This window comes from Amphiprion ocellaris, chromosome 24 (assembly GCF_022539595.1).
Source record: "Amphiprion ocellaris isolate individual 3 ecotype Okinawa chromosome 24, ASM2253959v1, whole genome shotgun sequence".
NCBI lineage: Eukaryota > Metazoa > Chordata > Actinopteri > Pomacentridae > Amphiprion > Amphiprion ocellaris.
In genome coordinates, this window is record NC_072789.1 from 2,718,832 (window position 1) to 2,732,547 (window position 13,716).

At 40.5% G+C, this 13,716-nt stretch overlaps 1 protein-coding gene across 10 annotated transcripts in view; it reads left to right on the top strand.

Moving 5' to 3' along the window:
• dmd (dystrophin) overlaps window positions 1-13,716 on the top strand; it is a 315,328-nt gene that overhangs the window by 98,225 nt on the left and 203,387 nt on the right. For all 10 annotated transcript variants that reach the window (XM_055008380.1, XM_055008391.1, XM_055008386.1 and 7 more), the window contains 3 exons: window positions 2,472-2,564; window positions 6,834-6,914; window positions 8,036-8,128. In XM_055008380.1, coding sequence (XP_054864355.1) covers window positions 2,472-2,564; window positions 6,834-6,914; window positions 8,036-8,128 — 267 coding nt within the window. The remainder of the gene's footprint in view (window positions 1-2,471; window positions 2,565-6,833; window positions 6,915-8,035; window positions 8,129-13,716) is intronic.

The following is a 13,716-nucleotide window of genomic DNA, read 5'->3' on the forward strand; positions in this document are numbered from 1 at the left end:
CACAACACTTTAGAAGATTTTCTAGTACCGGTTTTGGAGGTTCAAGCAGTTCCTTTGAGAGCTGTAATTATGGAAACATGGATTCACTCAGAGAACACCTTAAGAACTGTTTTCATTGTCAGCGTGTGGAAATATGAAGAGGTCATCACTAAATGGATGAGAGGGGTTTTACTGGGAACGAGTGGGCAGGATGGACGAAGAAAAAGTGTTTGTGTCAAGTCTCACTTCTGTTAGAGGAACATTTAAATGTGCAGATTCCTCCTTTTACCTCTCTGGGTTTTGTTTTTCTGTTCTCCTGTCTGTATTCAGGAGTGGTTTCTTCATTTATCACCTACTCCCACACAGTGTTCACATCCCATTCATGTGATGTATCTCCTCCCAACACACACACACACACGCACGCACACACACACACACACACACGCACGCACACACACACACACACACACACACACACACACTAGGAGAATGGCTCAATAATGGCCGGTCTCGGGACAACGCTGGGAGGTGTAGGTTGAGGGCACAGAAAAACACACAAATTGAGGAAAATAAGAACTTCAGGAAAGACGAATGAAATGTGAGAATGAGTGAGTATAAAAGACAGTGTGAGTAACACATCGAATAGAAGAAGTGGAAAAGAAAAAGGGAAATGTGTGAAAATAAGGCACTGATGCTCAGAAGATTGATCATTTTTTGTTGCTATTGCTATTTTCTTTCCTCATTTTTCTCTCTATATTGTGTTTATTTTTCCCCACATAGTTCTGGGTTATTTCTACTTTTTTCTTTTGTTATATTTCTGCTTGTGGCCACGCTGAGCCTATATTCGGATGGCACCTTGTCTCATTCATTTATTGTCGGCAAAGAACTGATAATATAATAGGCTTATTTATGTCACCCTCGGCTGATGAATTGAATTTCTGAGAAGGCAAAAATGAACTGATCAGCTGCTGAAATAGTTAGAAAAACATGATAAACACAAAGAAGTAGTTAACTAAGAGATAACTAAAAAAAAACAAGGATAAATGAGTTCATATTTTTTCTAAAACTGATCAACAGTTGAGAGTTACAAGTTATTTTGGGTTTAATAAATTATCTAAAAGTAATGGATAAACAATTCAAATTGTAAACTCAAGAGATAGCTAACATCGTCATTTAACCCTCGTGTCGTCCTGCAGGTCAAAATTGACCCGTTTTAAAGTTTAAAAATGTGGGGGAAAAAAAAAAATCTATTTTCACAGTGAAACATTTTCAACATTTTTAGGTAATGTTTGAACATTTTTTGGTGGAAAAAAAAAGAAATGTTAAAAATGTTTCTTTAAGAACATTCACAAAAAAATCATTTTTTTGTGAATGTTCTTAAAGAAAATATTAAAAGTTTTACTGATATATATGGAATCACTTTAGATATTTTGAGGATTGTTTTGGAAGATTTTTACTCATTTTTTGAAAAATATTTACAAGAATTTTCTTTCCAAATTTAGAGGATTTTTTTTAAAAATAGAACTTTTAAGGGAAACTTTTAAGGAATTTTTGGAATTTTCTTCCTGAAGGTTTTGCAAATTTTTAGAAATTTGTGGAATTTTTTTGCTGAATTTTTGTATTTTTTTTCAGACAAGAAAACAATATTTTTTGGTGCCTGTAAATGAAGACAACAGAAGGGTTAAACTGGTAGAATACTCCTGTTCCTAAAGTATCTGAGAACTTCTTCCATCATTACAGCTCCGTTACTCTTCAGTGAGAACATACAATACATGGTTTTTACTGTAGTGCAAACTCTAAAGGTTCCAAATTAGAATTTCCTCTTTGTTCATTTTAAATAAAATAATTAAATGGCTGGATTGATCCCTTAAATGAGGACAACAGGAGGCCGCATTCTATGTTGCTGTGATTTCTGATCATCTGTAACTAAAATAAATAGTGGCGAGGTGTCACTGTAACCATGACAACAAGTGAACGCTACGTCAGCTGCCTGCTGACGATCACATGATTGGATCCTATTACAAATCCACCGCTGAGGACCACAAATTTTTTTTAAAGATTTCATCTGTCAGAAATCATACAGCTACTGAGCAGCCTTGGCGGAGGACTGTGCTCTCTGAGTGCTTTCCTTGTTATAAAGTGTGTTTCGTTTACTGATGCAGCAACTGAATTCATTCTTTTTCTGCCACTCTGGCGGCGGTGAAGACTGAGAAAAGACACCGTTTTCAACCTAAAGCATGTTGTGGTGTGAGGCAGCTGCTAGCTTACAGTCCCAGTCCCAGCACTGATAAAGAACGGCCTTCTGGGTATAAATTGATGTCTTCACGTGTAATGGAGGGCTGGTTTGTGATACCTCAAGAGATCATGTGTAGCAAAATACATCTACACACTTACACGCTAAAGAAGTTATCCTTCTGTTAACATGTAAACTCTGGGTGAATGATTACAAAACGGTACTTAAAATGGCATCTATGTGTGTGTCTGTGCTGCAGACAGGGAAACCACCTGTGGACGATCTGTTCGCAGACTTGTGTGATGGACGACGCCTGCTGGAGCTGCTGGAGGGGCTGACAGGACATGAGCTGGTATGAAACACACCCAAACACACACTGCAGTATCAGCAGGCAGACTCGTAACACACTTAATCTAAGCCTCCACGCGTAGAGAATATCACTTAAATGTCAAATGATTCAAATTCGTATCACCTCACTGGAAAAGCTTTACCGATAATTTTCACAGCAGGTTATTTACCCTCATGGGAAATTAAAAACAGTTAAGATTTACGATGTTAAAAATACAGCCTCCAGTGCTGGAACTCAGTTGCATCCTTATGTCCACCTTTATTTTTGATGACAGAGTTCTGCCACTATTTTTTCCAGCAGCTCTTTGCTGGAAGGGTTGTTTTACTCCACCTTTCTTTCATTAAGTAAAATACTATATTGTTCAGTTCCAGACACCTGAAGGCTGAATGTTTTTAGTAGATAAACTGTCATCTGGAAGTTGTAATGTGTAAATGGTAAACTGAGACATATTGTTGAAATTGCACTTATTTTTCTTAAGAAATTTCAGATTGTTCATAATGTTTTGTAAAAAAGAACATTTGCAGAATTGTACTTTTTTTTTTGCTCTAAAACACAGGGACAAAGTTTCAAGTTGTTGTTATTTCTCGGTTTTTGTTTTTTTAAATGAACCTTTATTTTACCAGGAAGGGAGACCTGGCCAAGGCAGCCAGACCATTTCAGAGAATGTAAAATGTTCACAGTATATAAAAACAATTAAGACAATTCAGATATACTTATATAAATAAGAAATATTGAAACAAGTTCAAACATCCATCCATCCATTATCTATACACTGCTTAATCCTCACTGGGGTCATGGGGGGGCTGGAGTCTATCCCAGCTGACTCAGGTGAAGGCAGGGGACACCCTAGACAGGTCACCAGTCTGTCACAGGGCTACATACAGAGACAAACAATCACTCTCACATTCACACCTACGGGCAATTTAGAATGATCAATTAACCTCAGCATATTTTTGGACTGTGGGAGGAAGCTGGAGTACCCGGAGAAAACCCACGCATGCACAGGGAGAACATGCAAACTCCATGCAGAAAGATCCCGGGAAAGCCGGGACGCGAACCAGGGATCTTCTCGCTGCAAGGCGAAAGTGCTAACCACTACACCACTGTGCAGCCCCCAAGTTCAAACAAAAAACACAAAAAAGGAAAAAAAAATTAATAAAAGGTTAGTCTGCTCTGATTTTACTGGTCCGGCCCATTTCAGATCAAATCGGGCTGAATGTGGTCCCTGTACTAAAATGAGTTTGACACCCCTGCATTAAGGTGTTCTGCTGGATTCAGTCAGGTGACATGCTGGGCCCAGTCATAGTTTTCCCTTCTTTGGACACTCTTGTGTGACTTTGGCAGGTTGACTTTGGGAACATGGACACAAAACACAGGCAAAACCAAGTGTATTTAGACAAATTACATGAACACACAATACAATACCTCAGGATTGTGTCTCTGCTTTTTGTGGATGATGTGGTTCTGTTGGCTTCATCAGACTGGGACCTTCACTGGAGCGGGTTGCAGTAGAGTGTGAAGTGACGGGGATGTGGATCAGCATCTCCAAGTCTGAGGCCATGGTTCTTGAATGGAAACCAGTGGATTGCTCCCTCCGAGTTGGAGGGAATTTGCTTCCCCAAGTGAGGGAGTTTAAGTGTCTTGGTATCTTGTTCATGAGTGATGGGAAAATGGAGCGAGAGATGGACAGGTGGATTGGTGCAGCGTCAGCAGTAATTCCGGCATTGTCTGGAATGACCTGCTTTATCTGCTGCCTCCATGACCTGACCCCAGATAAGCGGAAGAAAATTGATGGATTAATGGAAAATACAAACAACTACAGTAAAAATCTGGAACCACCTTAGGTGTTGCTAGAGGAGGGACCATTACAATAAGAGCTTCCACCCTTTCAGAACTACAATCAGAGGGAAAAGAAAGGCACAGGGATGTGTTTTAATGTCAGTGAGTGGAGCCTTGAGACACGACTGCATCCACTTTAGCTGTGCACTGTTGTATAAGATCTGGCCGGATAAGAGGAGGTGTTGAAACAAGGCTCAGCCTCTGAAGCTCATTTAGAGATAATGGAAGTGGATGTCAGAGCTGCAAGAGGTGAGGTTATCTTACTATAATCTTTAATAAAACAACGGTAGAAGTTGGCAAGGGCATGGAAGCTTTGTCGTGGGAAACTCAGTGACTGCTGTTAGGAACTCTGGCAATTTGTTTTCCATGTGGAACCAAGATTCAGACATGCAGATAAACACACCCATAGATCCAATGTGGACCGAGTTCTGGTGTTGACGAGTCATTTCTCATTCATGTTCATACAGTTAGATTAATCCAAAATCATCATTAGTTTTGGTGATCACAGGTTTTCTAACTTGTGTGTCAGTGACTTCAGTCCCATTGAGTATCTACAGTCAGGTTCTTCTTGACCAGGGAAAGGATTCTTCTGTCCTCCAGCACTCTTGTTCTCTGTGGTCTTCGGGGTCTTTTGGCATTTCTGAGCTCACCAATGCATTCTTTCTTTTTCAGAATATACCAAACAGTTGATTTGGCCACACTGAATGTTTTTGCTGTCTCTCTGATGGGTTTGTTTGGATTTTTCAGCCTCATGATCGCTCGCTTCACTGACAATGAAAGCTCTTTGGTCTTCATGTTGAGAGTTGACCTCATCGGATTCTAAATACCACACTTAAAAGGAACTCTAGACCTTTTATCTGCTCCTTGAAAATGAAATAATGAGGGAATAAACCCATGCCTAGTCATGGAACGGCTGAGCAGCCAATTGTCTGATTACCTTTGGTCCATTAACCCTCGTGTCGTCCTGTGGGTCAAAATTGACCTGTTTTAAAGTTTGAAAATGTGGGAAAAAAAAATATTTTCACAGTGAAGCTTCTAATGTCCACATTTTCAGCATTTTTGGGAAATCTTTGAACATTTTTTGGTGGGAAAAAAGTGAAATGTTAAAAATGTTTCTTAAGAACATTCACAAAAAAAAAAAAAAAATCAACCAAAATTGTGGTTGATTTTTATGTGAATGTTCTTAAAGAAAATATTAGAAGTTTTACTGATATATATGGAATCACTTTAGATATTTTTAGGATTTTTTTGGGAAGATTTTTACTCATTTTTTGAAAATATTTACAAAAATTTGGGGGATTTTTTTTTTTAAATAAAACTTTTAAGGGCAACTTTTAAGGAATTATTGGAATTTTCTTCCTGAAGGTTTTGCAAATTTTCAGAAATTTGTGGAATTTTTTTGCAGAATTTTTGGATTTTTTTTCAGACCAGGAAACAATATTTTTTGGTGCCCGTAAATGAAGACAGCAGGAGGGTTAAAAAGTACAGTGGAGGGCGCATATAAAATGTGTTGTATTTCCTCCACCGTTCACCTGATTTGGATGTAAATACCCTCAAATTACAGCTGAAAGTTGACACTTAAATCACATGTTGATTGTTTCATTTCTAATCCATTGTGGTGGTGTACAAAGCTGAAATGCTGAAAACTGTGTACAAATATTCATGTACAAAGACTATACATTGGGGCTTGTATTTTCCATAAAGTCTGTCTGAGCTGTTTGGTTTTGATTGTTCACGAGAGAAATCACTTATCAACTTAGAAATAATGCAATTACTGAGAGATGATACAAGTTTGAACAATTATGTGTTTAAGTGATGGTCCACAGGGGTGTGCTTGCTCCTGTTGTTTACTCTAACTATAAGTAGGAACCACTGAGGGTTTCACGCTGTATCTGCTAATCACACCGCTGCAACTCTACCATAGATAATGGTTTGCTCAGAGAAGTGCTCATTTCATTCCTCATTTGTAAGAATCCCAAAAACTTCTGTCCTTCTTAATGATTCTAACTGGACTGACTTTAATGCTAAGATCATCGTCTGACAGGAAGAGATGAAAGAAGATATGAAACCTGAGGGGGAAGCTGCTGAAATAAAACTTTAAGCTGCTTCTTAGAAGGAGAGAAGTGTCTGAACTTATACTCCCACCTTGTTTTACTTTTCCCCATCCTCCTCTTGGACTCTCCGTCAGATCATTCTCTCTCTCTCTCCCTCTGCCTTTCTCCATTCTCTTCATGTCTTTGTCTTCATGTTTCCACCACTTGCCTGTGTCTCTTCCTGTTCCTGTCTCATTGAGAGACATTGTCACGTGTCTTTTGCCCTAATTGTAATGACACATACAGACACACACTTTTATTGTCATGTAGCTCTCAGAGATGACCCTGAGCAAGGTCTACGTATGCCTCAATAATCTGTTTGTGTGTTGTGTGTGTGTAGGTGAGGTTGGAGAGAGGATTCACACGTGTACACTCGCTCAACAATGTCAACCGCGCTCTGCAGATCTTGCAGAAGAACAACGTGAGTATGGACACCAAAGACAATATTCCACTGCATCAGTATACGTGAAATAAACTGGCGAGAAGACAAACAGTAGAGTGAAATAAATACATCCTTTAAGTTTCTCTCAGCTTAGTTCCCATATACAGCTACCTTCGTCTCTTTCACAATGCTGTACTTTCCTGCTTATCCATTTTTTTAATTCTCCTCCTTTATGTTACTTTCACCTCTGTTGACGCATTTTTGGTCTTGTTTTCCTCATTCCACCTTTTTTTGAACTTCTTCGGTTTTCTCTCCATTCTCTCCAGCCTTTTTTCTTTTCTGTATATAGGAATAGTTTTTTTAATCAAGATATTTCTATAAATTTGGCTTACTTGACACAGAACACTTTAAAATATGTATAGCATAGTACAAAGAGTGGTTGGTAAGTTCTTTTTTTCGTGATACCGAGCTATTTCTTTAATAGATAAAACAACTGTTCCTAATCTGGGCCCAAATGTAGATCTGATGGAAACAAGATGATTGAAGACATCCTGTAGAAATGGCTTCATAAATGATGTCGTGATAGAACATAAACACTTGTTTGCCTGAGTCCAGGAGTCTCAGCATCTTTACCACAGATGATTCATGTGTAGAAGAAGACAGGAGCTGTGTTTGTTGTCATCATTTAAGCCTCTGAACCTCAAAAACCTACAGCCAGTTTAACCCTTTGATGCACAACAGGTTCTGTACCTATATTCTTTTGAATATGGGTATCTTTTGACCCATGCTGCACATCAAAGGGTGAAAGGACATGTTACCTTTTTCTTAAAAACATCAAAATTGTCATTTATCCCATCAAAAAATTTAAAAACATGACTTTTCAGAGCAGAGAGGAGACAAGTATGGAAAGAAATTCCAGATATTGAGAGCAAAATTAAACATACTTCATTGATAAGATAAATGTAAGCATGCTTCAGAAACGCTACAAGGAGGAGTAAGTTTTTGATAAGTTGCTCTGTGGGGTGTCTGGTTAGCATAGATAGGCATTGTTCCAGTTTAAGGGATCAGCAGCCAAAAAGGATGGAACCACTGAGTTGGAGTCAGACCTGCTTCAATGCTGGAAATGAAAACCATCATGAAACGTCTGTGTTCCATTCCAGGTTGAACTGGTGAATATCGGAGCGTCAGACATCGTTGATGGGAATCACAAACTGATTCTCGGGCTCATCTGGAGCATCATTCTCCACTGGCAGGTCTGTGTATGTGTGTGTGTGTGTGTGTGTGTGTGTGTGTGTGTGCGTGCGTGCGTGCGTGCGTGCGTGCGTGCGTGCGTGCGTGCGTGCGTGCGTGCGTGCGTGCGTGCGTGCGTGCGTGCGTGCGTGCGTGCGTGCGTGTGCGTGTGTGTGCGTGTGTGTGCTGCTCTGAACGGCCAATTTGGTCAAAACAAAAGGTATTATATTTTAATACTGCCTCCAAATGAAGTCTATTTTGTGCAGCTTCTGTTGGAATTGGATGACTCAAACTGTGCTGAGTCTACAACATAACTGTATGACTCTTAACTGTGTGTACAGACAATGCTTTTTGTACTCTGATTACATTGGATTCATTTAGGGAGCCACTCAGACTATTACGGTAAAATCTAACAGGCTACAGTGAGTAAAATCACTGCACTTAATGCCACAGCAGCTGCCTCTTCTCACAACTGATTGAATCAGCTGCAATGGAGACGGTTTGTTCCCGTCTGTTGCTTTAAAGGTGTTCACTCACAGCTTCGGTACTTCCAGTTGTTTCACATTACAAGAACAAAACGCTGCACATCATCCTCGTGTGTCCGTCTGAGGCTTTTTCTGCCAGAGATATTTGAACTGTGTACCATTTGTTGGATTGTAGCTGTCAAGGACGGCAGTCGCACTGCAGGGAAATCAAAGCAACAGTAGAGAGAGAAAGTGGCAAGAAGAGTGTCTCTGTGAGGCAAAATTAATGCTCAAGGAAAAACTAAATGCTTTAAAACTCAATTAAAACACATTGAAATACAGGAACACCACTGTGCAATCTCAATCAAACAAAGAACCTAAGATGTCCAGCTTTTCGATTTTCCAAGATTTTCATGGTACTTCTAGACTGCCACAGCAATGAGCAAATAAATGTATCTATATACAGTCCAGACCACACGTGTTAGGTCAGTTTTCGATCCAAGAAACAAAGAAGACATTGGCTGTGATGAAAGCCATCAGGCTGAAGAAGAAGGAGGCCTTTTGGGCAGCAGATGGTCACCCAGTGGGGCAGAAGGTCTGCAGTTGCGGAAGCAGAACCTCGGGCATGTGGAGAGAACAGGGAGACTGTGGAGAAGGATGTTGGATCTGCCTCAGGGAAATTCTGGTCAACCTTTCATCGCCTCAGGAAAGAAAGGCAGGGTTAGGTCCAGAATGTTTTCATCCAGTGACCCGGCCTGGAGATATCGTCCATCAGTGGAAGAAGCATTTTGTGGACTTTTTAAACCCACCCAACCCATCTCAGTGTCCCTAAGTTCAAAAATCGATACACTCTAATAAAATAGTGCATGCTGTGTTTAGAGGTTGGTTCATTAGCTTAACTCGTCCATTTTAGTGCCTTTGGTCGATGGGGATGTTGTGATACATGTTTGCAGGAAATCCTGACAAAGTTGCTCTACATTGGATAAAACTAATTTAATTTCACACTCTCTGTTTCAAAGCTTAGTTTCCGTTACTATTCTTTTTAATAAGTTCAGATTCTTAAATGCCTAAAGCCATTAATTGTGACCCAATATCTGCTAAATATCAAACATTTTAATGGCAGAGATTATCAGTCAGTTGGTCTTTTCCAACCAACTGATTGATCTTGTAAATTTTAACAGCTTTTTTTCCGGAATGTCAGAGAATCTTGCATAGTTTGTAGCCAACATCTGGAGAGAAGTAGCCAGTAATGTTCCTTTCAGTCTTTCCAGGTATCCATCGTTGGCTGCTTAAGATTCATTTCAGATTTATAATCTCTCCTGTGATGGACAGATTCATTAAAACAGCTGAGGCTTACATTACAATACATTTAAATGGTTGCACTCTGTATTAGGTTAAATAAACCATAAAATCTCAGTCATGCTAGGTTTAGCATGGACTTAATGATGCAATTACCAGCAAAACGCCATCCCATAATGAGGTGCATGAGTGTGGGTCTTTGTGTGTAGTGTGTAAATATGTATGTCAGAGGTTGCTACACTCTGGAGTTTACCTTTTGCATGTTTGTGCGCACGTATACCAGTGTGTGTGTGTGTGTGTGTGTGTGTGTGTGTGTGTGTGTGTGTGTGTGTGTGTGTGTGTGTGTGTGTGTGTCATTGTCAGTTTGTGTATAGAGCAGTCTTTGTCAAAGCAACTCACCAATTAAAGTGGAAATGCATGCAGTGACCTACTCCCAAATGAGTCCCTTTTTGAGCCGGCAGACCAGATTCTATGAGGAATCGCTAACAAACCCGTTGATGTATTGTGTGTGTGTGTGTGTGTGTGTGTGTGTGTGTGTGTGTCTGAGAGAGAGAGAAACAGGTCTTCATGAGTTCTTTTGCAGGAAATTTCCACCAACACCAAATTACTTCAAACTTTATTACGAGGTTTAACTTCCCATTGTGTGTAGTTTTGTAAACTTGTGTTTAAAGTTATGGACTCGTCATGGTTAACACAAAGTTTAGCAGATCGCAGCAACAGCTAAATAAGTCAGAAGACAGGTCAAATCCCGAAGACATATGGAAATAGTTCTATTCTGCAATATGTGACAGGCGTGCTTTTGAAAAGTTTGTGAAAACTTGCTAGAAGTGGCAAAAAAAAAACAAATCACCTGAGACTTTAATGGTAGCAGCAGCGGAATGGGAGCAGTTTGTGTCTCTTTAGATTTAGGTGCTGACTCCTGTCTCCATTTCAGAACCACAGCTAACATTAACTGCCTCACAAGTGAAATGCTGTTAGGAAGAAATGCCATCCACCCTTAATAATGCTCGTATATTGTTGTTCCACTGCTGTCACTAGTGGTTTTCCTTACAACGTTTGCATTATATGAAAGGATAATAGCCTTTACTTGAGGACAGGTGCATAATAATTACATATTGCATTTGTTTGAATCTTGTTTCGTGGCCATAAAGCTATCCATCGACAGTGAGTAGTGTAAGAAAGTAGAGCATGTAGCAGCAGGAGAAAGCATAAGAAAAGAAAGAAGAAACATCTTTGTGTTCATGTATGTGTGTTCTCATGGTTCTCTGCCGGAAACCGGTGGATTTCTCCCTCTGGATTGGAGGGGAGTTGCTTCCCCAAGTGAAGGAGTTCAAGTGTCTCAGGATCTTGTTCACGAGTGATGGGAAAATGGAGCGAGAGATGGACAGGAAGATTGATACGTCAGCAACAGTAATGCAGGCATTTTAACGAACCACTGTGGTGAAGAGGGAGTTGAGCTGCAAGGAGAAGCTCTCAGTTTACCATCCATCTACGTTCCAACCCTCACCTATGGTCGTGAGCTCTGGGCAGTGATCGAAAGAATGAAATCATGAGTAAAAGTGGCTGAAATGAGCTTCCTCCATAGGGTGGCTGGGCTCAGCCTTAGAGATAGGGGGAGAAGCTCGGACATCTGGAGGGAGCTCGGAGTAGAGCTGCTGATCCTTCATGTCAGAAGGAGCCAGTTGAGGTGGTTTGGACATCTGATTCAGATGCCTCTGGGGAGACTTCCTTTGGAGTTTTCCAAACACATCCACCTAGGAGGAGACCCCGGGGCAGACCCAGAACTCACTGGAGGGATTATATATCTCATCTGGCCTGGGAACGCCTTGGGATCCTCCAGGAAGAGCTGGAAAGCAGGGGGAAGGGAGGTCTGGAATGATCTGCTTCGTCTGTTGCCTCCATGACCCAACCTAGATAAGCAAAAGAGGATGTATATATGTATGTATGTATGTATGTATGTATGTATGTATGTATGTATGTATGTATGCATGCATACGTACATACATAACATACATACATACATGCATGCATGCATGTATGTATGTTAGCTGAAGCATATACTCCTGTCCAAAAATTTGGGGTCACCCAGACAATTCCATGTTTTCCATGAAAACTCCCACTTTTCTCCATGTGCTAACATAATTGCACAAGGGTTTTCTAATCATCAATGAGCCTTTCAACACCATTAGCTAACACAATGTAGCATTAGAACACAGGAGTGATGGTTGCTGGAAATGTTCCTCTGTACCCCTATGGAGATATTCCATGAAACATTTCCAGCTACAATAGTCATTTACCACATTAACAATGTCTACACTGGATTTATCATTCATTTAATGTTATCTTCACTGAAAAAAAAGCTTTTCTTCCAAAAATGAGGACATTTCTAAGTGACTATTAAATTATATTGTATTAAATTTATATATCTGTAACATTTCATTCAGTGACATTTAGTTCATCTGACAGACCTTGAAAAGGGCTGCTGGTTGCAAACTTCAATGAGTTACTGCTGATAAAAACTAATTAGTCTTATACAGACCTTCATGCAACATGTGCAGATAATAGTCATTTACCACATTAACAATGTCTGGACAGTATGTCTGATTAATTTAATGTTATCTTCATTGAAAAAATAACTGCTTTTCTTTCAAAAATAGGGACGTATGTAAGTGACCTCAAACTTTTCAACAGTAGTGTATGTGGCTGGTAAAAAGGTAAGAGGAAGATATGCATAAACAGGCAGTGAAAAGTGTAGCGTCTCTCCCTCTCTTTCCTCTCTCAGCGCTGAACAAGTGCTCCAAAACTGTCACTCACAGCTGCCAGAAAACCAGCCTGAGGGATGAAACCACATCCACACACAGGCTACTGCATGAAAATACATGTGCACCAGTGTCCTCTGACTGTGTTTCTTCACTGAGTGTGAGCTGCTGTGTGGAGGATCGAGTGTGCAAAATATCCACCGACAGCCCAAAACTTTGGTAGAGAGCGGCGAATATTTTAAAATGTCATATTAAAGCATCATATGTGTGTCGAGGTGGCTCTGAATGACTGATCAGAAAGGGTTCAAACCACAGTTTAACCCTCGTCTCGTCCTGCGAGTCAAAATTAACCCGTTTTAAAGTTGGAAAATGTGGAAAAAAATATATTTTCACAGTGAAACTTCTGATGTCCACATTTTCAACATTTTTGGGAAATCGTTGAACATTTTTTGGTAGAAAAAAGAAATGTCAAAAATGTTTCTTTAGGGCACCTGTATAGCTCAACAGGTTAAGTGGGCGGCCCATGTACAAGAGCTGGTCCCTGACGCAGCGCCCCGGGTTCAATTCTTGCTCACGGCCCTTTGCTGCATGTCTTCTACCCCATTTCCTGTCTGTAAAAACACCCAACATCTTTTCTCATTATTTGATCTTCTCTTTTCCAGTTTGGCCACCCCTTGAAATCTCTTTTAAACAATTCCCAGAATAAAATGCCAACTTAAAAATATGTCAAAGGGCAGGTTGCTGTGACATTAGTCAAGCTCATTCATCTATTCTCTCTAAAGCCAGCCACAATACTAACTTAACAGTAAATTGCCTGGCCCGTGGTGGGGCTACGGCGTCTGCCGGGGCGCTGGTCTAGCGCTCCGACTTCTGGGGGTTTTGGTGCTGGCTGGGCCGGTCGGGTTCGGGTGGGCCCACCTCGGCCTCTTGCCTCTGGGCTCTGGGGGCCCTCTGCACCAGTACCAGTGGTCTTACTACCTGTCTCCCCCGCTGCTCTGTCCTCATGGGCCGGATCCACACCAGACTGCCTCTTACTGTGCACTTCACATACTTCACACATCACTGTATATAGTTACTCTTAGGCACATA